Raw genomic sequence first — 25568 nt, forward strand, 5'->3', positions numbered from 1 at the left:
TAAGTAATATGTCAGCCTAATCTTCCAAAAATGTGGTTCCAGGAGTTGTTTTCTGGAGAGGAAACAGGGTCCCAAAAAGAAGCAGAAAATGATAATCAAACTTGTCACTTTAACCACATGTACAGAACACCCAATTCTTCAGATGTTCTCAGCACCCTCACTGCCTTCAGCACAGTCTGGACATAGTTAATTTTCTGTTGGTTTTTAGGTTATTCTCATACCCTGAGCACAAAGGCAGAGTATCTTCCTCTTTATTCTGTCATTTTTTTTGCTGTGTTCATTGGGGGCATCATGCAGAAACTCCTTGCCTGCTGATAACTGCATGATAAAAGCAATTGCCCCTTTATTCAGTGACAGTCTGCAGTGTGAACCTCTTCACTGTGGATGATTTCGGATCCCCGAGTTCAGGGCATCCCTAAGGTTTGACTTGGCTTAAGGCAGACTTGACTTTTGAAGGCCAAAGTGCACAAGGCTGGGTGCACAGTTGTACATTCATACATTGAAATCAACTTCTTAAAAGGTGTTGGAGAGTCTTATTTATTGCCACAACTGTGCAGCCTTTTTTAAATCCAGTTAAACAGTTCTCTGTCGTTTGAAAATACTGTTTCTCTGAGCTGCTTTCTTTTCACATTCCATCATCAGTGAAAGGACCATGACACAGGCTATACATTTCTAAATGTAAAATTTCTAAATTTTACACAGGCCAGATTTGTACTGGCAGGTAATAAAGCCCATTGTTGTCTAAGAAGCCAAGTTGGTGTTGTTTGTAGACTGAACTCAGAACAATGTCCTGATCTGTTTTGAAGATAATATACTTTTGTAGTTGTTTTGCTTCCAGTATTAATCATGTTGCAAACACCAAGGATCATTCTGTGATGTTTGTGGTTGGCTTTTCTCCTTGTATTTTCCATATTTTTCATGCTGCCTTGGATGGCAAATACACCTTGTATTATTTTTTTTGGAATATGAGTTGATATGTATCGTATTTTAGAGGGGGGTTTGATGAAACTGTGCTTCCATAGTTAACAAGTTCTCCTTATTCTGCATCTCTTTATTTATATATGAAGAGATAAACAAGTTTAACAGCAGCAGCTGTTGGTATTTCAGAATACTTATAATTGGATCTATCATACACAGTATTGATGGGTGGGGGTTTTTCAGTACCAGTAAATATTTGTTCTATCCTTAAGAAATAAAATCTTCCATCTCAAAATTCTTCTTACTCTATGTCATTAAAACTTTAAACTTTTTTGGTTACAGTTTTGAGGATATTCTGTGCCTTGCTGATTCCTCATCTTTGTCAGATATCACCCTTGATGGCAATCCAATAGCTCAGGAGACATGGTACAAACACACTGTTCTCCATCATATGATGCAGCTCCGACAGCTAGATATGAAGAGAATCACAGTAAGAAATTTCTGTTTTCATCAAACTTAATAGATCCTTAAATTCGGAAGTAAAATTTAGGGTTTTCTGTGAATATATGTATATTGAGAATACTTTTTTTTTTTCTTAATTTAGCATGGAATTGAATGGTGCATAGGCATTACAGTATTTAAAACTTTAACCTTTTTTCTTTAGTTCAGTATAACATAAGGGTGTGGGTTTTTTACTTCAACTTAACGTGTATTTTGAAGTGCTAAAACTTCTCAGCAGTAAATACTGTGTGTTCAGTTGCCATGTGACACCAGGGAGTCTGCAAAGTTTTTGGTTAGAACTTTCCTAACAGTCTTTACTGGTTTATTGTATAGGTGAGAAGGAGCAGCATATTCCTTCCCAAGGAATGGTCTGTTTGCCCTAAAATTGGTGTAACTGGTTTCTTCTTTCATTTAAGAGTTTCATTGGCTTTTTAAATCTGCCCCCCTGAGGAAACCTGGTGAATCACACACTTTGTGTGTCTGTATTTCTCCTTTTCTTACCTGTCTTGCTCTCCCAGCTCATTTGTGTTTCTGCTGCTAAAGTCCAAATAACCTTGATAAGGGAGAGAGGACTTGCAGACAACTAAGTCTCCTACACTCTGAAGGGCAATCACCTAGGGTCTTAAAATCACCTATTTTCCCTTTTAATAAAGGAATAGCCTTGCTAATTCTTCTGTATCTACTCAAAAGTGGTGTGTAAGCATGGCCTTACAAGAGAAATCTATCCAGCAGTAACCAAGTGTTGCAGTATTATCTTTTTTGACCACATACTTTATTTTAAATGCTCATTTGCTTTGTACAAAGGCTGTACTGCATTACAGCAGCTCTTGCTTTGCCATGTATCCTGTTGACCTGCAGCCAATCCACCACTAGTATAAAACAGAGCCAGTTAGAATGTAAAATAGAACATGTATGTGGAAAACATTAATTTTAAAAATTAAGTGCTTGGGACATGAGAGGTTTTGCTCCCAGCATTGAAAATACTTGTTTGCTCACAGATATTCTGTGTGTTGGGATTTTTTATATTTTGTGAATTTATACTGACTTAATGGAATACTTGGTAATTAGTTTGCTTTTAAAGACATTATTTTATCAGTATTATTTGAGGAACTTGATCACATAATGAAAATCTCTCTCCATCTTGCCCCCCTGCTCCGCCCTTCTCAAGAGGGGATGATCGTGGTAGAAATCTCAGTGATGGGAAAAACTGTAGAAAGTGCTCAAACTCCTTTTTAGACTCTATGGGATCTGAATTGGGAAAAAGTTTTTAGAAAGGCACAGCCATGGGAAGAACTTAATCTGGGTTTGCACCTTGTTAAACATCAGAGAATGAACCACAAAGACAAAAAGCCATAGAAAAACCAGGCTTCACCACTTCTGCTGCTCATAAACTTAGTTGTAAAAATAATGTGCTTTGCATTCTTTATTTGCCTTCTGGTTTTGAGCCTTTTAACATTTTCCTCATATAGAGGGTGCTGTATATTTTCTCCAGTAAAAACTGTGTTACTCAGATAATCATATGACTTAAGACACTGGGATTTAAGGAAAAATAACAAGTATCCTGAGATGTGTGATAAAATTTGAGAGTTGACAATCTCAAATCCAGCTGTTCTGCCTCATAATGCAACATCCTGTGGCCACCACCTGTAAGGGTAGGTCTTACTTGGAGGGGGAATGAAAATACAGTACTGAGTATGTGCTTTTTCTCACTCAATTAGTGAACCTAAACTCTAATTATATTTGGATCTTTTAAGATTAACCTGAAAAGTGCCCAGATCATTTTGAACTTAAGTGTTGCTTTGTCTTGTAACAACCTGAGAGTTGAATGGTGATGGTTTTTTTCTGACTAGGAATTCTTTGTTAACCTTTTCAGAAGATTTTCTGCTCAAGAGCTGAGTTTTATGCAATTTTTACTTCTGCTTTTAACTTTTACCTGCTGACTTCACTGGGACAGGAAAATTATTTCAAGAAAAAAATAAAATCTTATGGATATTTTCAAAACTTTATAAGAGATCTGGAAGCTTTATTCACATTGGGTTTCAAGAAGACACAGGCTTTTTGGTACCAGGCCTTTTCCATAGGATTCCCTGGAAAAAGGGTACCTTGGTGGTGCAAAAGTCTGCTGCTAACTGTCTCTGCCTTAGGGAACTGTTCAGAAACATAGAGCAGCTATGAGAATCAAATACACTGCACTTGGGATAAAACATTTTTGCATTGTAATTGTTCTAATACTGCTTAAGTCAGGGCAGATTTGCCTTTATTCAAGGGATTGTGTGGTATTATGGCAACTCTTAAACCCTGACCCGTGAGGAAGCCGATGTTTTCTTGGGACATCTCATTCCTAAGCCATTTCTGAATGTGAGATTGAAGCTCTCAAACCACTGAGGCAGGAACCCAGTGGTGGTGGCATCGGTGGAGGTCACACACCTACACTGAGTTTCACTGTGAGCCCATAAAAACTTGTTCCTTGTCCACGCAAGAAGATGGTTTTCAGCTGAAAAACCTGTCCACTTTTTCCATGGAAATATTTTGCTTTCTTGAGCTTTGGTGGATCAGTCCTAGAGACTTAGAGACTGGGGAGGAGGCTGAATTACCGTGGCTGGACTGATTCCACAGTGTCACCTGTGTGTCTCTCAGCTGCACCTTCACCTCACCTTTGTTGCAGGGTAATGGGACTGGATGAACGTTTTCAGGGAATGGGCTTGTGAGGTTGAAGTGCCTTACAGTCAGGGCTGCATTTGTAATTATTTACTTTGGTTAAAGCACTCTAATGGTTGTTTTTCTGGGCACTGAAGCTTTTTCAATGTGTTTTGCAGTTTGAACTCTTCCAAAAGGGGGCCTACCCAGTGGTGCTTTTAGTTTAGCTGTGACCAATCTGTTTTCCTCCACTCTTTGGTAAGAGTAAGCAAATATTGTCTGCAGACATGTAATAAAAATATCAAAGTATGAATGAACTGAGTACATAGTCCTTACTGAGGAGTTATTTAACAAGGAACAGTTGCTATTCATCACTTCAGATAGACTTCCTCAAAAGAATTTGATAAGTGTATATATATATTTCTACATGTGTGTGTAAATATGATACACAGTGCATATTTCTTTAAAATGTGCTGCGGTTGCCAAATTGAAAGACAAGCTGTGTCTCTTTAAAAGTAAAACTTTGCTTCTTTTCATTGAGGTTTTATAGGTTTTGGATGTCTAAAGTAAGAGAGCTGTGTTTGGTTTTGATTATTTGCTTAGACATTTCATTGCTGATCAGGGAGTAGGTTCTACTGCTTTATCCAGAGTAGAATTTGTAACTGTATTCCATCACCACCATAAAGTGTTCTGGGTTTTTTAGGGAAGGTTCCCTTTTCTTTTTCTTCTTTCCACTGGAAAATAAGATACTTCAGGAACTTCTACAATCATTATTCTGGATCATAATTCTTTCTCTTTAATCAGGTCTTGTGAAAATGTACCAAATTAATGCTGAAAGTAAAAACAGGAGATGTAGCTCATTGTCAAATCATTCTTAAACTGATAGTTGACAAAATGTTTTACCAATAATTTTCCATGGCTATATTTCTACTGGAACTATTCTTACTTCATTCCTGTTTAAAATCAGCCTCTGTGGTGTACAAAACAAAGAGCAGTTTGCCTTCTGCAAGTGGGAGCTGAATGTTGGGTGTTTTAAGTGTACTGCGTTGGGTCTCTCCACGCCTTGAAAGTGCAAATTATGTTCCAGGCCATTCTTCACATTCTCCATGTGGTTTTGATTACCTAAAATAGTTTATATCAAGTAGACTATAGCTGTTTCTAATCTACAGTACAATTATGTGAATAATTACAAGGTACTGTGGTGATCAAATGCTGCATTGCCTGTGTGCTGACCCAGCACCTTCTTCTCCTGTGACTTGTGTCCTTTGTTGAAAAAGAACTTGTTTGCAGAGTGTTAAAGCAGCAGTGAGGACGAACACGTGCATTCCACTGCGGTCCCTTTAGGATTCTCCCCAAATGTTCTGGATGAGCAGCTGTTGGATGTTTCCTCCTGGAACAGCGGCACTGATCGGGGTGTTGCGGTAGCGCCCCGGTGGCGGCAGAGGGCACTGTCGGCTCATGGAATTCGTGTGAGCTCGGGAATAATCACCTGGAAAGGCATCCCCGCCTTGTCCAGCAAGGTTTGGTTTAGAGACAGAACAGCGATGGAGCGTAGCAGCAGAATAGTGGGGGGAAACAAGGAAAAAGGGAGAGGGCTTCAGCTCTTCTGAAATGCTTTCGAAAAGAGAAGTGATGATAGTAAAAACTAATTGTGGCAAGATTATCTAGGGGTTCGTTTCCTGACTTTTTCAGTATTCTGGGGGATTTTTGTGGTTTTGAGGGGGATGTGTTTTTTTAAGGTTGCTTGTGTGCGTTGTGTAAGATTAATTAGGAAATGTATATGGATGTGAATTCCATAAAAAGTAGATTTGACCCAGTTTACAACTTCCTCAGGAGGGGAAGAGGAAGGGCAGGCACTGATCTCTTCTCTGTGGGGATCAGTGACAGGACCCAAGGGAGTGTCCTGAAGTTGTGTCAGGGCAGGTTTAAGTTGGATCTCAGGAAAAAGTTCTTCCCCCAGAGGGTGGTCGGGCACTGAACAGGCTCCCCAGGGCAGTGGGCACAGCACCAAGGCTGCCAGAGCTCCAGGAGCATTGGGATGATCCTCTGGGGCACAGGGTGTGACTCTTGGGGATGGGCCTGTGCAGGACTGAGGGTGGACTCAATGATCCTTGTGAGTCCCTTCCAACTCTGGGATTCTGTGACCCTTGATCTTTATTCAGATTTTCTCTATCCTTGTGCCTTAATGAATAAAGAGTTAAACTAGGGTGTATTTTATTTTTTGGCTGAGCTAAATTCTATTAAAAATAGTGGGTTTTAAATGTCTGTAGTTTCTTGATCAAGGAAAAAAGTCTTATTCAGCTAATACTCATTAGATTGTAATTTGCATTAGTTCATGTCAATCTTTGTATGAGGGTACTGAGCTGACTTCATGAGGGCAGTAGACCCTTGTGTATGGAAGACAGAGTCCTAAAGTACACATTTGGACTGGATTAAGGGAAAGCTTTGAGAAGGAAGATAGAGTGGGAAGAGCTTTGTGGAAGCTGAGAGAACTGATTTAGGGAACTTTGTGGATGGTTACCCTTAAAGCTTGGGAAAAAACCACAACAGGTTGTTTTGAAAGGAATAAAATTAATGAAGGCTAATTTACCACAGGTGACTGTAATTGTGTTCTCTAGTTTTCACCTACTCCAGCGAGAAACACAACACTACCTCAGTTAGTTTGGAGTCAGGTGAATGACCAGATGTTTTCTGCCAAACAGAATGGATAATTTCTGCTTCCTCTTCCTTGGTGGGAAAATTAGCTGACATTTCTCTTCATTCCACATATCGATTTTATATAATCAAACTTGTAGGGAACAAAAGACACCAACCCTTAATTTAAGACTTCTAAACACACTTTAACTCGTTTGATATATTCAGTGTATTGAAAAGCCATTAGAGAAAATGAAGACACTGAAATTGTAAAAGCTTGTTTCTTTAGGAAGCCCAGTTAAAAGCATAAATGCCAGGTCAAATTGAGAGATTTAATTAAAAAATTAAAAATTCCTGATACAAATCTGTCTTTCTAGAGAAAGATATCACTAATGTAGTTTGGTAGTGTCCATCCTTTATTTTAAGACTTTGGGGTTTTTTACTTAAAAGCAGACTCTGCATTGGAGTACATAATTGGAATGAACAGCTATCATGAGAACAATGTTTGCAGTTCTTGTAGTTTTGAATTCTTGAGGAAGAGAGTATTTTGCATTATTACTGATTATTCATATTATATGCAATATATATGATATATTATTATACATAATGTTGTGGTTTCTTATGCAATATTAATAATTATTCATATTTGTGCCATGTTACCTGCATGGGGTTTGTGTCATGATTTTCACAGCTTGCCCCTGAACCTTCCCATTCAGGTGTTGAGTTTCATTATGTGGTATTTTGTTACATTGCCATCTAGAAGGCCTTTTGTACCACTGTGTGCTTTCATTTTATTATTTAGTTACTGGTGATCCTCCTTTAACGTGCACTAGTGACCTATTGATCCTTCTAACCTGGATTAATCTGTAATTCTGTGACACTACCTGCTTGGAAATACCCTGTTCAGGAATAACTGAAAATCCCAGTAGGCAGGGAGGCTGCCAACAGAACTTCACCATTAAGAGGGCTGCAAGTTGCTTTCAGAATAAGAAAAAAAAAGTTAAATTAAAAAAAATTAAAAATTAGGCTTTCCAATTAATGTTCCAGGGAAATTCTTGCATACATTTGGGTTAGAGAAGCTTACTCTGGCCAAAGCCTCATGCCTTAATCTGCATTGAGCTACTCCTCTTGTTTAATACATGATATTAGGATAAAAAGTCATGGAGGAATGATTTGGAAATCTGTTGTTTAACCACTTTTCAGAGTGATGCTGAAATCTGTGGTATGTCAGTGGGTTTCAGGGGGACTGTACACAGATCAGGGTAGGTCTGTCACATGAACCAAACTTCTTGTGCTTGGAAATTGTTTTATGCTGAGTGTGAAGTTCCTGTTTTGTTTTCCCTTCCAGTAAGCACTCACCCATGTGCTTAGGGGTTCTTACAATCCTCTAAACATAGCATGTATTATTTATGTAGAAATTTTGACATATCAATTTGTCTTCGTGGTTGATGATGCTTTCAGTTCATTTTTTGTTTGTTAATTTTGTTAACACATAACTTTTCCAGAAAATGCAAAGGTTAGGACAGGAGCTTTCTATTTTGAGGGAAATGAAAACACTTTTCATATGTTCTGGGAAGACACTTTAATAGAAATGCCCAAATGGCATGTGAAGTAAATCAAAATAAGTTAAAGTATGCTTCCCAAATATTTGTGTTGGAAGGAATCTACACTTTTTACTTCATAGTGAACATTTCTTTTGTTACTTGGAAATTATATGTTCTAAAAATACTGTGCTGTGAGAATGTTTAAACTTCTGTAAACAACAGGCATCCAACCTAATATGGGGGTATTGCAGTATCAAATTGCTGTACCAGGAAAATTAAGCAACTTCAAGTTCATTGTTTAGGAATCAATGGCTTTCTTCTTGAGACTTCTGCTTGATTAGGTAATAATATTGAGAAATAATGCTAATTATTTGTTCCTTTTCTTCTCAAGTTGCCTTGATGATTGAGAGAAGGCAACCCCTGGAAATAGTTTATAATGATGCAAATTAGTCTTGGATTATGATTAAGCATAAATAGAACCCAGTTTTTTTGCTGCATGCCTTTTCTTGCAAAAAAAGTCCTCCCAATTGCAAAATGTGCTACAAAGATCCAAAGATCCAAAGATGTATTGCACTGTTATATTTAAAAATGTTCTTTTTCACTGTCATACTCGCCATTTGCTTTCTACTTTTTCAAAGGCCTTTACAAATATTACTTTTAACTTGGAGTAGTTATCTGTTTATTCTGCATACCTTTATAGTTAATAATTTTATTGGTTTACTAATACTTAGAAACATTAAAACGACAAAAATTCTAAAACGGTATCGAAGTGAAAATTTACGTTTCAAATACCACCACAAAACCGTATTAATGATTCATCAGTAATACTTTTCAGAACCTGATTAGTTCCTGCTTTTAGGAATTTGGTTTTTTTGTTTTGACTTCCAGGAAGAAGAAAGACGTATGGCCTCTGTTGCAGCGAGGAAAGAGGAAGAAAGGAAGCGTGAAAGCCATAGACAGACCTTGCTTAAGGTATTTCCTCTGGATGTTCTACAGATTACAGCAGTAATTTGTCTTCTGATATTTTGTTGCTGAAGATCTTACGTATCCCAATATGCCTCTGGTGTTTTTAAACTCTCTTTTTAGAGCTTGAACAGTGCACTCCACGACTGAAACTCTCTTCAGTCAAATAGGCAGGTCATGCTTTAGCAAAAAACCCCAGTTGAATACATGAGTGTGACACATGTAAATGGGGGGCAAACTTCATTTTCCTAAATGCAGAGTAAAGAACTTTTCCAGTGATTTCAAATTCCTTGAGCTTGGTCTCCCAGTATCAGGTGAGAGCTCTGGCTGCAGCCACGCAGGGTGTTCTGAAGGAGTTTTTCCTTCGTTCTTTCCTGTCGAAGTTGTTCCTTTCTGCAGAAGGAGTGAAGCTGCCATGAGAGCACAGCCAGCCTCCAGCTGTTGTCTTTGTCAGGAGAACACTTCTCTTTATCTCCCAGCACAGCTGGCCTGGTTAGTGCTGACACATGAGATGGAATATCCCGAGCAGGAGAGACCGAGGTGCACTCCAGAATACTCTTTCTGGGGCTGCTGAATAATGAGCTGTGTTCCTAATAGGAGACCAAAGTTCAAGGATCTGAGAGCATCCACATTCCATTTGCTGCATGAATATCACCATTTGTCTCCAAATCATTCTCCTCTGGAGAAGAAAAAAGTGCCTGAATTTTTTTGTCATCCGGTAATGGCTGTACTGAAAACTCTTTCAGTTTGGCAGTCAAACAAGCAAACAAAAATGTTCATGTATGCATATTAAGTTTCCTAGGTAAAATAATATTTCTGGAAGGGGATTAGGCTGAAAGTAGTTGCAGGAGGCTGTAAGAAGTTTAGCAAGTGTATATAACTCTGAAAAATAAAAAGACACAAACAGAATGTATATTAAAAAATTATATAAGCATATTAAAAGTATTTTTAAATTATTTTTTAAATATAATAATAATATAAAGTATATTAAAAACACAAGTCTTAAAAAATCCTCAAGAACCTAAACATATGAATTGGGGAAAAAAAAAAAAAACGCTTCATGTCTAGTACCTAAGAATATATTTTGATTTCCTATATATTTGTATGCATATATATTTTCTATTTAAAAAAAAAAAACAACAATATAATAAAAAAGTCTTAGATACAGTTTTGGTTTTTTGAGGTGTTTTTTTAAGCAGTGTTGTGGTTTGGGAATTTTTGTGGGTTTGGAAATGTTTTTTTTCTGTAAGATAGTGATGTATGTAAAGTCTCTTCAGGTTGGAAGTGTCGGTGCCAGTTCTTAGTAGCACAAAGAAATGGGAAATTAGTAAATAATATTCACATATGGCATTATTTGTGCTGTTGGAAATATAACTGTGTCTCTGACTAGAAAAAAAAAAAGTAGGTGTTTATTTGTAGTTCATTTTCTTAACTGTTGATGTCCCATTTCCTTATAGCAGGGGAATCATTTGCTCTGATGGCGAAGATTTCATGAGGCATTTTGCTAGTGGAAAATTCCCTTAGAAGAAAAAACTATTGTTAATGTGCAATGCCATTATTACTTGATTTCAGCATTAAATTGCAGGTTTTTTTAATTTAATAAAGGTATATTTCTCATCTTCAAATGGTTAAGTGGTGTAAAGGCCAAATACCAATCTTTTTTGTATGATTTGGTGATTTCATATATCTTTCCTTTGTAAATGGATCCTTATGATTCAGGCTTTTTTCCTGTTGCACACATTTGCATTGAAGGAACAAATCTGCTCGTAGATACAATGTCCAGCACAAAAAGTCATGGACTACAAAATTTTCTTCAGAGTTCAATCTGAAGAAAATATCTAGAGAATTGTGTTCTGCAGTTTTTGTTACAGTCACATTTCTCCAAACTTTCTTAAACTATATGAAGTGTAAATGAAATTCTAGGCCCTCATTCAGTAGCAAGCAATCACTGTTTTGCTGTTTGCACTGCATTGAAAACATTAATTTCATCAAAGTCATCCTTTTTTTTTTTTTCCCTCTTGTTGATACTTGTCTGCCCAAACAGCAGGGTTTCTTCATCTCTTTTTCCACACTGTTTTTTTATTGCTTCCAACCCACTCTTCTGGTAAAGTTTGAGATGTACTTTGAAATGTATAGAGAATGTAATTCCTTTCCAACAGAGGTTAAACTTAATACTTACTGGAACAAGAAAAAGTTATTGCTAGCAGGATCTTCACACCTCTAAAATGTACTCTTTGTGAAATGTGTTCTTGGAAGTTTTCAAAGCTCTGTAGGAATCCAGCAGCCCACAGCTGGGGGCACTAACAAAGAGCTGTACAGTAATAAAGGTGAGGAGACCCTCAGCCTCAAGAACAAACAGAATTTTCTAAAGGTGTTTGGAAAAAAAATGCTGCTTATTTCAACTTGCCCCACTTTGTTACGTGGAGCCCAGTCATCCCTGAAGTTGGAAATGTCCTCTAACAGGACAGTGTCAGAACTCTCTGGGCAAATGGAGTGGGAAATAGAGTTGTGAGCTCTTTAAATGGAAAAACTTCCAAAAGTAGTAGTTTCCACGTACTTTCAGTTCAGTTCTAGACAATTATGGATGTGATTTTTTGTCACTGTGTAAGGACTAGAAGCTCCATCATCAGTCATTGAAATGAATTGTGCTGTTTGAGGATTATAGCTGCAGCAGGAGCTTGCTCTTTGGTTAATCTGTTATTTTCTAGTTTTCAATGAAATATTCATTTGTAATGCTTTGCAGTTCATATTTTCCACACTGAGTAGTGTCAGGAACATTCTTGGTGAACTGCATTGCAGAAATGTCCAGAACTCACCCAGTGTGAAAGGAATTATGTAAAAATGTGATGGTAAGAGTCACATGTTACTTTTATGGGTTAAAACCAGGACCATAGTGTGTATAGATCATGCTTAATGTATCAAAAGTGTTAATTTAAAATTGTAAAATCAGAGTTACCCTGGTCCCCTGCCATTCTCCATAGACATATCAAATAAATTATCTCTTTTTTCCCCCTATTTGATAAAAGGGACTATAATTTTGTGGTTAGTGTTGATATTTTTTTTTGTGCATGTAAACTTAGTTTATGCTAAGCTCCTGTATAATATTTTCCTCTCAAAAATTCAAAGTCACTATCCAAGTTTGACTGAGATGAATACATCAGTGAGATCACTGACTCTGAGAATTACATCTAGTTCAGAAAAAACAAATCAAGCTTTCATTTGTGAGAGTTCAACTGCCAGTCCATGAGTTCTTACAAAGCACCTTGTTCTTTATCCTTCTAAAGGTTTCTGAGTTGGCTATAATAAATCATTCATATCTATATGATGCAATAGAACACCTCCTATTCTTTATATATAGGTGGTTATTTGACATGATCTGCATGATTACACAAGAACAAATACTTAACAGAGTTTTAAAATACTGGTTTGTTGACAAGAGCAGCCTAGAATACAAAAACTCGCTAAAAAAACTGTTACAGAATATTTGAACTTAGATCTGTTGTAGTCCTGTCCCTGTGTCGATCACGAAGGTAATTTTAATTTTCTGTTTTTATAAAATCGACCTTTTCCATTTTTCAGAAGGTGGTTTTTTTCAGAGTATGTTGCAATTCCTCTGAAACCCTAAAGCAGCTGCATGGCTGTCTCAGCTGAAGTGTTGGGGTCACTCTGGCAGCAGTGGAGGGTGGGACAACAGCGTGCCCTGTTTTGTGGGAGGAGTGTTACAGGCAGCTCCAGACTGTCCAAAATGAGACTTCTGTGATTATCCAAACTAAATATTTTAACGTTATGCTTTCCTAAGTTGTGGATTTATTTTGTTACTTTGCTTGTTTCTATTACTGCAAATCGTGTGAAATTGTTTGCTGTCAGTTACGCAAACTGGCACTGGAATGGCACCTTGGTTTTAATGAATAACCACCAGCCAGTACTGTAATTTCTTCCATTTGAAACATTTAAAATGTTTTCATTAAGCAGCATATTTCTTTCAGAACAAACAGATGTGTTGGTACTGTCCTGTCTTAACTTAATACGACTTCTGTATCTTGTCTCAGGAAAAGAAGCGGTTAACGATTTGTAACATTGCTCGTCAGTGGGAGATCCAGCAGAACAGAACAGCCCTTGAGGCTTCTTTAAACCAGGATAAGGACAATGAGCCCTGTCAGATCAATGGCAGTGCTGCATATGTATTTCCTGAAGAAAGCAGGTATTTTATTGGATAGTATTTCTACTTGTCCGTGTCTTACATTCCAGGTTGCTACTTCTCACTGTATGACATTGTCGAAAGGACTATATCCAAATCAATCCTGAAAAGATGTCTTACTTATTACTACTGGTCAAAGGGTAATATATATTTAAAAAGTAATAAAACAACAAGCTAAATTATTAGGTGATTTTACTAAAAAGTGGACAACTTCATGTTTGCAAGAAATGTTAAATATGAATTCCCGAGCCGCCTTAAGACTGTTCATTTCCTTGACAACTTAGATTGTTGCCTTCAGTTGAAATGAACAAAATGAAGATATATTGGCATTGCAAACATTTGTAACCTCTTTGTGTATCAGGAGGTTTCACAGTTGAATTCATGCTCTTAGTTTGAACAGCAGCATCTTCTGTTGGACTGCTTTCACACCCATGATATTTAACAGTAGCAGTTTTTTGACTTAGGAATAAAACTAAGATAATTTTTGTATTCTTGGTTTAAAATATATTATCTTTTTAGCTTGCTTATTTGCATCTAAAAGGTGGCCATCTGGCATTATATAGTTTAAAACACACTTACTTAAATGCTTGAGTGATTGCTCATGTCATAACTGTTACGTTTCACATGGCAAACACAATGTGAAGGGGACATTGCTTAAATAAATACATTGTTTGAAGTTGTGTTTAGATATCTAAAGCATATCTAAATATGCTAGGTTAGCATTCTGAGTTAACATTTTTAAGCAGTTTTTTAAATATGAATGGATTCTTTATTTAATTTTACGCCTCCACCAACTCAAATACACCCAGAGCCCTTATGCTGAAGAAGTAAAACATTTGCAGTGTTACTTGATTGAAAGAGGATTTTTCCAGCCTTCAGTGGTTTTGAACCAGCACCAGGTGGGGTCCTGAAAATGAATGAATGCTGAGAAATGCCATTGTATTTGACAGCTGGGTTTTGGTGAAAGTAAGGACTGTCATTCGTTGATGTTATTATTTCAAAATAGTGTCATTTATATCACTGTGTTTTTATTTCCTTTGCAGGTCTCTTGATGCAATTCTGAGCAGTGCAGTACAAGGCTTGTCTGTTCTAGAGTCTCATTTAGTGGAAGTGGAAGGGGACACTCTTGGCTTGTATGGTGCAGGAGCACTGGAGTGCCTGGATCGGAACTGGAGTGTTCAAACAGCTGGAATTATTGGCACAGTCTCCTTTATGTTCATAGAATTTGATGAAATTGTTCAAGTGTTGGCAAAACTGAAGATGAAATTCCCTAATTGTGTGGTGAGTGTGCCTCAGGTCTCAGCTCTGTGAACAGCTATGGAAGGTGCATTTCCTAATGGAACCTCCCTTTGGCACAGTCACCCTTGAGTGGCTTCATGTCAGTAGATACAGTTATGAATTTACATCTTTTCTTGGTATTATAATGCCAACTTTAACTTGATACTTTTTAAAAATCAAGACTTCCGTTTAGATTCCTTTTCAGACTGGTTTTTATTTCTTTTAATTCCTTTGACCTAGCTGATTATTTTGAAGTTGAAAAACTGGTGTGTAAGTACAGTCATGCTACTCTATAATACTGTTATGGATCCATGGTATCAGGAGGACCTCATTTGTGTTGTGAGTGCAAAGATTAGATAGTTGATAGGATAAAAAGAAAGAAGTAAAATTGAAGGGAATAGCTAACTCAGTCAGTACAGCTCTTGGAATTACTCAGTTCTTGATGAAGCCAAGCAACATGAATAAGATGTCTCTTTAGTATGTCTCTTTTTCATTTTTCTCCTTGGATGTTTAAATCAGTCATTTTGAAGCAAATAGTAAAATAAAGATGACATACATAAGCAACTTGTAACTCAGGCAGTATGACTCCCTGCTGCTTTTCAAGGTTTTGAGTATAACAAAACTTCATGGTTTAATTGGAATAGATAAATTTGTGGGGAGCTTGAGACAAATTTATCCGTATTAATGAAACAGTAGTTTGGGGAGGGGAGAAGTGGAATTTGTGGGTGATAGCAGAATCTCAAACTAAATTTTTATGTTCCCTGTCAATTTTTCCTCCTTTCCCTCAATAATGCTGCTGTGTAGCCAGATATATGATGCTCATAGGATCATTAGTGTAGGGCATGGTTCAAACACAGCAGGGTATGACTTAGCCAGCGTGTTGTGCCCAAAAAAGTCAGATTTTTGAAAACATTGTATTTTATGTTGTATTTACTTTTATGTGTAGATGTTGCAGCTGCTTTACTTGCAGAATTAAAGTAAACATTGCTCAAGTAGTATCACTGCTTTTTGTAACGCTGAAAATATTGCTGTTAGTAAAGGATTTATAAATTCCTTGGGGGCTGTGAAGTTGACATCTCTTAATATATGTGATATATAAGCAGTTGAAACATTGATGTGTTTTGCTACAAAGTCCTCGAGCGGAAAAGAGCTCAGTCGCTTCCCCAGCCCCACGGCTGTTTATCTGAGTTTCAGAAATGGAGGGGCACAAAATAGTGGGTTCACTCTTTGCTGTTTATTCATGGAGTTTGCTGTGGCTTGACCTTTCTCAGCACCTGAAGTTCAAGGAGACAAACCTCGTGGCGCTGCAGCAGTTCAACGCCCTGGCCGAGGTGCATCGCATGGAGCAGCTGACGGTCGATCCTCAGGGAAACCCGGTTGTGAACTTCACCCTGTGGAAATCCTATGTTCTGTTCAGGCTGAACCATTTCAATCTGCAGAAGATAAATGGGGTGAAGGTAGGACAGTGTCGCTTCTTTCTTATGATTGGTCTCACAGGGTCAGTTAGCGTTGGTTTTTTAAAAGAGCAGATGAATTGGTAATAAAATGAGCACAGCCCTGTCGGGGTCTTTTCAGTACTAGGGGGAAAAAATGTAAGTAGACTTCACCATGTAATTTGTTGTGAAATAGATATTAAAATTAACACAATTTAATAATATTGAATATGTGCAATTAATATTAAATAACTCCATGATTTTGATTGATTTTAAGAGGCACTTGTTTATTGTGTTTGAGAAGATCGCAGTGCTGACATTGAATACTTATGCAAAAGTGTGTGTTTGACAGACTCCTTAGTGATTTACAGCATAGGGTTATTTAAAATTTAAAATTCCCAGTGTTACAAAATATCATAGAATCATGTTTTCTTCTTTAAGGCTATCACAGGAAGAAGTAACACAACTACTTAAGTAGACTTTTTGTTACAATCTCAAGGTCAGGAAATTCAGTCTCTGGAGGAAAACTTGGAATTTAGTATTTCTTGGGGAGAACTGAGTAAATGGAGCACACGTAGCACAGCACGATTTTCTGTAGGACATATATCACATCTTAAATATGTATGACAAGAACATTTTTGTCCTCAACAAACTTTTTCAGCCAGACCACACTATATGAAGATGTGCACACAACTTTTTTCCTGGTGTCATTAATCATTTGAAAAGTGTCATAGCCAAGCTGAGGAAAGAGATGAGCTCTGATTGCTGTTTTTCATTATCCTGCAGCAGAAATCATGGCATCCAGCTTTGCAGATGTATATCACCTTTTGGATTAACATCAGTAATGGAAAATACTGCTTCAGTGTGAAGAACACAACCCCTGAAGTGTGTTCTCAGACCTTAGATCAGCCGTAGAGAATCGTTTAGATGACAGAAAGGGAAATGTGTGGATTCTGCTGTTCTGATCACCGTTTGTGTGCAGTGTTTGTGGAGACTCTGATGTTGCCAACTCTGAGGTTCACAGAGCTGTGAAGTAAAAGCAGTATATACTAACTGAATTAACTAAATAAATTGCGTAACTCTGGCACTTTTAAACTATAAAAAAACCCCTGCATAACAAAGCTTTTATTTTCTCCAGTTCATGTTCCAGGCTAGAAGCTGAGTGTTCATCTCCCCCAGCAATGATTCTATTCCCTTGTCCAATTGTTACATGTACTGTGAAGAAGCAAACTCTCCCAGTTGAGAAACACCATTTGAAGTTTTTCCCAGTGACAGTAATCTCAGATTAATTCCAAATTGTCAAGGTTTGCAGTTACCAAACCCTCCAGAAAGCTGTACAGCCGTGGTGTGGCACACAATGTGACAGATGCACCACATTCCCTGAGCTGGGCCTGTTGGCACAGTTGGTGCCTGTCCCCTGCACTTGGCAGGACCCAGGCATGAAGCCTTACATTTATGTGATACTACCGTTAAATCTTTTTGTGATTAATGGAGCAAACAATGCACTGCAGTAAGAAAGAGAACATGAGTTTTTGTGAACTGGAGAGTGTATTCAGCATTGCTGTCTCTGTTGACCTGGTCCTTATGCTTCTCTTAACATAAATAAATACATTAAAATCACTTTTTTCTCCAGCAGGCATTTCTGCCTGCAGTGGGCTTTGTTTCCCTAGCTGCCTTCTGTGCTCTTTGTTTTAGACCTTTCTTCTGTTACAGGCTGTTCAGCAAGACCATCTACTCCTAGGCTACTAAGTAAGACTTATTTAATTTTAAGTGAAAATGAACAAATCTAAACACTGTGAAAATGGAGTTGACTTTACATTTCTAATTTCCTGGTCTGTGTTTTCTCTGGTGAATTTATCCCTGCATTATGCTGTTGCAGTATAGTTTAGGCAAGAGTAGATTGAATAGTCCATGAACATTAAACAGGAGTATAACAGAAGTCTGTTAATGTGGATCAAAGTTCCATTTTAGTCATACATTTGAATAATATAGAACACAAAGTTTGTCTGGAACTGCTTAGTAAATATTGTGAGTATTGAAGTTTATTTAATAATGGGTTGCTCTCCCAAAATATGTTACAGGATGAACGGAAATTAAATTTGATCCAGAAGTTAAGAAGTCAGTGAGTAAGTTTCATCATCCAGTGTTATCCAGGTCAGATTTAGATGCTCATAAAGATTGCTTCTGCTCTCAGTGGAAAGCCAGGAGTCCAGAAACTGTGCCAACAAACTTTTGGCAGTTGAAGGCAGTTCACAGTCTGGCCATCCACAGGCCATGGTCTCCAGAGGTTATGAGCCAAGACAAACAGAAAACAATAACAACCACCACCAAAAAATGAGCCCCTTCACCTTCTTTACACTTTTCAGTTTTGTATAAAATGAATTCTGAAAACTTTTCAAGCATTGAAAATTAGCTTAAAGAGACATCTGTAACTTAGTGTTGACACAACAGTATGGTTGATATTTAGAGAAGTGTAATGGAGGAACACTTATTTTAGGGAGTTGAAAAATGCAGAGAAAATACTTTTTTTTCCCTTTTAAAGCCTCTCTTTCTGTAAGGTCTTCTCCACGATTCTGCCAAAACAGGAGAGTCTATAACTTACCTTTTCACATGTGCATGCCCAGAATCTTTCTCCAGCATAACTTAATCAGAAATTTTCCAGTAGACCTTCTGCAAGTGCAGGCAATATGGAGCAGAATTGCTATGTCTGGCCTTTAGAAAATCAATGTAAGAAACTGTTATGAAATTCCTCGTTTCACAAAGACTGTCATGACGCCCAGTACATAGATTGGAATTTCCAGGATTACAGGAAGTCAAACAAGCACCACTACCCCATTTGGTTTCTTCTAAAGTACATTTGAAGTGCCAGTAAAAGCAAATCTGTTTTGAAGATGTGCCTGGAACAGATCTGTTTGCAGTGCCCTGTGTAACAAGTCTGAGTTAATTCTCCATGTACGTGTGTAATGAAATATGAATGTGCTAATTTTAAAATGTAACTTTTTTCCTTTTTGTTGCCTTCCCACTCTCTCACAGGTCACTGAAGATGATGTTGTAAAGGCAGAAAGGCTCTTTGGCATCCTGGCATACGTAGCATCTTCTGAGCTGCCACATTATCGTGTACTTTCATTATTTGGAGAATCCAGGTAAAACACAATGAACAGAACTGGGATTTGTCCAGAACGTGTTGTTTAATTCTTTTGCACACTGTTGTGGTAAATTCTTTTTGGGTAAAAAGATAATTCCACAAAAACTGTCTTACGGATGATAAGCCCTCTGCATATTGCATAAGTGTAACCATCTCCTGGTCTTTGTAGCCAGAGGTTTTCACACAATTTGTATGAAGTCTGCTGAGTAAAGTGAAAAGGCACATGCACACAAATGTACTGCTTGTTCAGTTCTCCATTGTATTGGTATTGGTGAAGACTTGTGGACTTTCACAGTGAAAACTGGCTATTTTTCGTGGGTGTTTTATAGTGGGTGACTGTAACAGTTAACAGATTTAGAAGTTGTACTGTAAAAAAAGGGTGCTTAAACTCCTCTATTTTTAGTCTTCTATAAATGAGTACTTAATACAAGTTTAAGCTGCAAGACTTCCTATTTAGGAGATGCTATGTGATATATGTCAAGGTCAGTTGTATAGAGGCAAATTAATGAAGGAATATCTAGAACTATATGTATTTCCAATAACTTGAGGATGCAATATACTTGAAAGCTCAAAAATATATGTTCAAAAGGAGAAAAAAAAAACACCTCACAATCACAAGAAACATCTGCACTTGAAAAAAAATTCCAGTAATTAGGACTGTAAACCTCTTATCTTTTCACAGGAGGAAGCAATTCCATTATCTGCTAGAGGGAAAGGGCAAGAAATCTGGGGTTGGGAGTGAGGAAAGTAGTGATAACAGAAGAATTGGAGGGGAAAGCACAACTCGAGCAACATTGAATTACATGACAAAGGACTTCCATATGGAAAAGCTTGAGGTAAGTGTATCATTAAAAAATACTTTCATTCTCTATTAGGTAACCTTAGGCTACTACCCATGGAATTTGTCTAGATATCAAGTTTCAGTTGTGCTGTTGAGAATGATGGTTTTAAAATATCACTGCTTAACATATTTACATACCTGATCAAACACTTCATCTGACTGATCTTTGGCAGAGTATTGGAAAATGCTCAGTTTCTCTCTTTATTGAAGTAGTTGCTGAACAGTGTCACTGTCTCAGAAATACATTCTCACCTACGAGCCTTATGTTCATGACAAAATGTACCTCAATTATTAAAATATAAGAAGTGAGCAGAGTTTTTTACAAAGAAAAATGTATATTGCACGTGTTAGATTTTCCCAAAATGAATTGGTGAAGAAACACCTTGAGACAACACTTTAGAGAGTGTAAGCTGTAGTAATAAAGAGCTCTTTCCTAGCTTTTAAATGAGCTACAGGCAAGTAAATATATATGAAATGTGTTAGGTTTAATTATTAATAAAAGTGCAAGCTGGCTTGTTTCAGACAAGTGCATCAGTCACGGTTGTTTTAGTTTGTGTTTCTGATCTGCTCACTCTTTTGCTTGGGCAGAGGGAAATTGTTCCCAGAGGGAACATGATTCTTTCAGCCACAGTCTCCTTTCTGAGCAATCATCATGAGTTCTAGCTGTATACACCATAATTGCCACATTCGTCATATTATTTGCTTTTTACTTGTGTAGAAATAGATGAATCCTCTAGTGCAAGAAATTTAACCAAGTTCAGTAATCACTGAATTCAGTTATTGCACTGTGGCTTTGTTATCTCAGATCCACAGCATAGAGCAGAGACAGTGACTGCATGTGTGGAGGGATTAAATTAAGAAAACATTTTGGTTTCAAAAGCTGTGATTGTAGCTCTTAAAACTTTGAATAGCATGGAGTAAGGCAGTGAGGTATTCCTCTTGTCCTTTACCATGGAACAAGCACTATAATATAATAAAACAAAATAAGCTTGGTATTTGTGCAGTCCATTAAATAGATGTGTTGTTTTCTCTTCCCAGTGCAGCAATTCCCACCTTGTCCTTGGCTATAGCACTATGTTTGCAGCAGATATTGCAGGATGTAAGATAGGCAAAACCAGCTGCTTCCAGTTCCCCATCAGCAGTAAACTGACATGATAAATGCACCTCAATAACCACGTTGGTAAAGATGACAGTCTTGAGTCACTGTTTAATAATTTGGGTTTTTAGCTGAAACCACTGGAAAGTATTTTCTCTTCTTCATCTCTCATTGAAGAAAACTTCTGTTTCGGTGGCCTGAAGCATGATCTAGCATTTTAAACAATGCCATAAATCAAACTAGTTAGACATTTAGCACCAATGTAACTTATTGTTCAAAGCTTATGATGGCATTTTATAGAAACTTTGCAGAAACAGAGATTAATACTGTTGGAGTTACTGAAATGCAGTAGCTGCACAAGGCACCGTATCTTTTTATTAATTTTTAAAGGTTCAGCTTGCTTCAGTATCTAATGTAATACTCATTAGGAACCATGCACTTGCCAGAGTGCATGTGAAAAGGATGTGTACTGGCATGTTTTTCTATGGCAATATGCTTGTTAGGGCAGGTAGGTAAACATGTACTTTTCAACTGTTGTACTGTGATGATGAAGTGCTGGAAAGGGAGAGAAGGAAGAAAAGTGGTTTAGTGCTTTATAGTTTCTGTAAATTTTCACTGTGATGCCAGAAGGCAACAAAAATAGTTAATGCTGTTAAAAAAGTTATTTATGACCACTTAAAAGTTGATTTCAGATAATTAATGAATTAATATAGAATGGATATTATGAATACACTAAGATTCTGTGGCTCAACACAGACCCTGGGCCATGAGACTTAAAACTAAGAGAAGAAAGTGCACAATAACCTCTTTGCCTGTTAATTGCTACGTCCCTTAATTCATGAAATTTCTGTGTTTGTTTTTTTTTTTTTATTTACTCTTGTTTAACCATTTTTTCCCCCTCTTCCTTACACAACCTGTAATGGTTCTCTCATGCAGGAAATCAAGGAAAGGAAAACATTTTGCCGGACGTACGTGGAGAACTTGGTGAAAGAGGCGGCTGACATCAACCTGAAGAACGAGTCGCTGCAGAAGCTCTGGCCTCAGATGTTCATCGAGCTCGTCAGAGATGCAGTGATAGAAATCCGCAATAAAAATTCCTACATGAAGCTCTGCTTGCAGAGGATCACTGAGCAAAAACAGTAGAGCCAAGGAGTGTTGCCTTGCAAGCTTTTGGGATCAGTGTTCCATCCTGTTTTACAAACTTCATCCAGTAGAATATAAAATTACCATCACTATGGCACACTTCACCTCCCCACCCAGAGGGGATGCCTTGAAATCTTAATCAACTGTCAGTAATTTTGAAATACAAGTTTACTTTCATACTGCTTCAGCAACGCTTCCTTGGCCAACTAAAGCAGTGAGATAGCATTGGTGAGGTAACTCGGTGATTGTCGTGTTTTACTAAGTTATTGTTTATTTTTTCCTGCTACCCTTGATTCTGTAGTGCTACAGCATTGATTTTTGAGGATCAAATTTACAGTGCTTGCCTTATTTTTTTATTGAACACTTTTCAGTTGTCACCTTTTTCACTGCTGCTGTTTAGGGAAAAAAAAAAAAAATCAAAAATAGTAGCTGATTTTTTTATGACCAAAAGCTAATAAATTATTTTTACACCCTAAGCTCGATGAAGATTTATTATTGTTGCTTAACCTGTGAGATTATAGAACACTTTTTCACATCAGTGTCATGAGTGCTCAGCATATTGACATTTAATGAACCTGATTCTCAACTGAACAAATTGCCCAAACTTGATTTCAAATGTTTTTCATTAATTTCACTAATAAGTTTGTGTGAATTATTATAGGTAAAATATGAACTCAAGGTAGCTCACTTAAGCTTTATTTTTGTTGTGTTAAAAAATATGTTAATATAATTTATTTTGTTTCTTGATTACTAAGTTATTTACTTCTGAAGTTTGCCAAGATCAAACGAGCTGAAGTGCATGCATTACATTTGGTAAGGAGACTGATGACTACTGTTGAGTTGTAATTCATTTCTGTGTGACTGTGTGAAAATTTCATATTATCAATAAAAATAAATTCTTCAATTTTACCCTTCACAGATACTGTAAAGAAGTACTGTGTGCAAAGAAAAGACTTAATGCTGCATGAAGAGATGAGACACAACTTGCCCCTAAAATCAACTGTGAATGGGTAGAAAAAAACCCACATTCCATAGTACAATAACTTCCACTGTAAACATCTTGCCAGCTTCTGTCCAGAAATTCAACTTAAGAACTGGTAGCAGGTCCAGCTGATTCCCATGGCTGGCATTCATGCCCAGGTAGAAAGTTGTACCATTTAAACTTAATTTTTTAGTTCCATTGTATTTTAACTAAAAGAATCCAGAATCTTAGTGTATTGTTTTACTTTGTTCAAATTGTTCTTATTTTACTTAAGCTCATTTATAAAAAACAAACCAAAGAAAACTTCCTGCAAGGGTTTCTATGGCTCAGGACTGAATTTATTTTTAAACTTTATCTGGAAAAGACTCTCTGGCAAAGCAGAGATGCAGATACAGTTTAGTAGGCTTTTATGCCTTGAAAATCGTGGAATCATAGGAAGGTTTGGGTTGTTCTTGAACACTTCCAGGGATGGGGCAGCCACAGCTTTCCTGGACAACCTGTGCCAGGGCCTCACTACCCTCACAAGGAAGAATTTCTTCCTTATATCTAATCTAAATCTGCCCTATTTCAATTTAAAGCCATTCCTTCTTGTCCTATCACCACATACCCTTGTCCAAAGTCCCTCTCCAGCTCTCTTGGAGCCCCTTTAGGGTACTGGAAGGAGTTTGAGGTCTCCCTGGACCCTTCTCCAGGCTAATCAGACCAAACTCTCTCAGCCTTGAATGAGTAGCAGGAGTCAGATGGTTCTGGGTGTTTTGGGGTCTGCTTGCATTCTGGTCCAGGTGGTACATCTAATTTGTCAGAGAGAATTCATTTTCAGAGCATTCAGAGCAGGTTAACAGTGACATCCATCATGTTAATGCAGTTTTCCATTTGGTTTATGTTACATGTGATGTTCTAGACCATACTTGCAGGTGGTTGGTTTTCAGCCTTTATAGAATGTAGTGGAGGTTAAGTCACTTAAATTCTAAGGAAATGTTAGAATTCCTGAAGAAGCTGCTCCAGCACTTGAGAGAATTTAATAGAAACAGTTGCCCATCTGGGCTTTTTGAACTGCTTCATGGAATTTATAGGAAGATTAGTGTATTTGATAGGATTTTTTCCCTTTGCACTGGAAAATTGCACTCTCGTTTTATGGTGCATTTTATTAAGGGAACAAACGAAGACCCTGCAAAATGTGAGCAAAGGAGAGTTTACATTAGAGAAATAACCAGTGTAGAAATGCTCATGGAAAAGTGTTTTGGATCCATCGGTTACTTCACATCATTTCTGTGAAGGGGGTGGGTGGAGCAGTTCCAGCTTCTGCTGGGGGACAGGAACCTTGGCAGCCCTGGAAGTGCAGAACTCTCCTGATGATGTAGCTGGAGCAGATGGGCCCCTTTTGAATCAGATTCAGCAGCAATGAAAGACTGGGGAAAAAAAAGTGGTTTAAGAAGGGTGTATTGGTTTAGAGGAACAGGAAGTTCTCCTTGGGAAAATCCAGAGAAAAGCCAGACTTTCTGATATTGAGGCTTTAGAAGCATAATCCTGATTGGAGGCTTTAAGGTAGGGCCTAGAAAAACCTAAGATAAGTAAATCAGAGGGTACTGGCAGTGAGTTATAGAACCATCTCCTTAAAATGCTCTGTATTCCCAGTGGTCTGTGAAAGCTGCCAGTTTTCTTTCACTAATAGCAGCTGTTTCATAACAGGATTGCTAAATGGCTGAAGTGAGGGGTAGCTGGGCAGCTATAATAAATAAAAGATTAATGTTGGGCTGCTTATGTTCTTTTCACATAAAATCAGTAGGAAAATTGTTACTAATTCTTTTTAGGAAACAAGTGAATGATGGATTAAAGGGATGTTAGACCTAAGAGTACATAGAAGTTTCAGTAGCCAGGGGATCTTAAAATTGTTTGCCTGCTATATGTCATTACTGTGTTTACCCAAATAATTTGTAACTTAATTTGTAACTTCATGTAGACTCACAAGATATATTCCTGTAGTTCCTTATTGAGGAGTTTTCAAGTACCTAAAAATTTGAAGGTCATATAAGAAGTAAATTCTTAGATTTTCTGAATTTTTTTATGGTTACAGGTATAATTTGAGGAGTTAAAGTAACCTTTAAATGCTGCATAAAACCAAATTTTGATATTGTTATTATTTCATTGATATCCCATCCAGAATGGACTGCTGTGATCCCCTAATGTAGCCTGACTTTCTGCACAAGACAGGAACTATTACTATAAAATATTTGTATTTACTCTGACTAGAAGTC

At 37.4% G+C, this 25568-nt stretch overlaps 1 protein-coding gene across 2 annotated transcripts in view; it reads left to right on the forward strand.

Moving 5' to 3' along the window:
- LRRC49 (leucine rich repeat containing 49) overlaps window positions 1-23247 on the forward strand; it is a 42548-nt gene extending 19301 nt beyond the window's left edge. For both annotated transcript variants that reach the window (XM_017827524.1, XM_017827525.1), the window contains 8 exons: window positions 1261-1408; window positions 9123-9206; window positions 13247-13398; window positions 14439-14676; window positions 15945-16130; window positions 19140-19249; window positions 19934-20087; window positions 22125-23247. In XM_017827524.1, coding sequence (XP_017683013.1) covers window positions 1261-1408; window positions 9123-9206; window positions 13247-13398; window positions 14439-14676; window positions 15945-16130; window positions 19140-19249; window positions 19934-20087; window positions 22125-22331 — 1279 coding nt within the window. In that variant the 3' untranslated portion in view covers window positions 22332-23247. The remainder of the gene's footprint in view (window positions 1-1260; window positions 1409-9122; window positions 9207-13246; window positions 13399-14438; window positions 14677-15944; window positions 16131-19139; window positions 19250-19933; window positions 20088-22124) is intronic.
- Window positions 23248-25568: the final 2321 nt, after the last annotated feature.

Source organism: Lepidothrix coronata, unplaced genomic scaffold, assembly GCF_001604755.1.
Source record: "Lepidothrix coronata isolate B3197 unplaced genomic scaffold, Lepidothrix_coronata-1.0 Scaffold140, whole genome shotgun sequence".
In the NCBI taxonomy this organism is placed as follows: domain Eukaryota; kingdom Metazoa; phylum Chordata; class Aves; order Passeriformes; family Pipridae; genus Lepidothrix; species Lepidothrix coronata.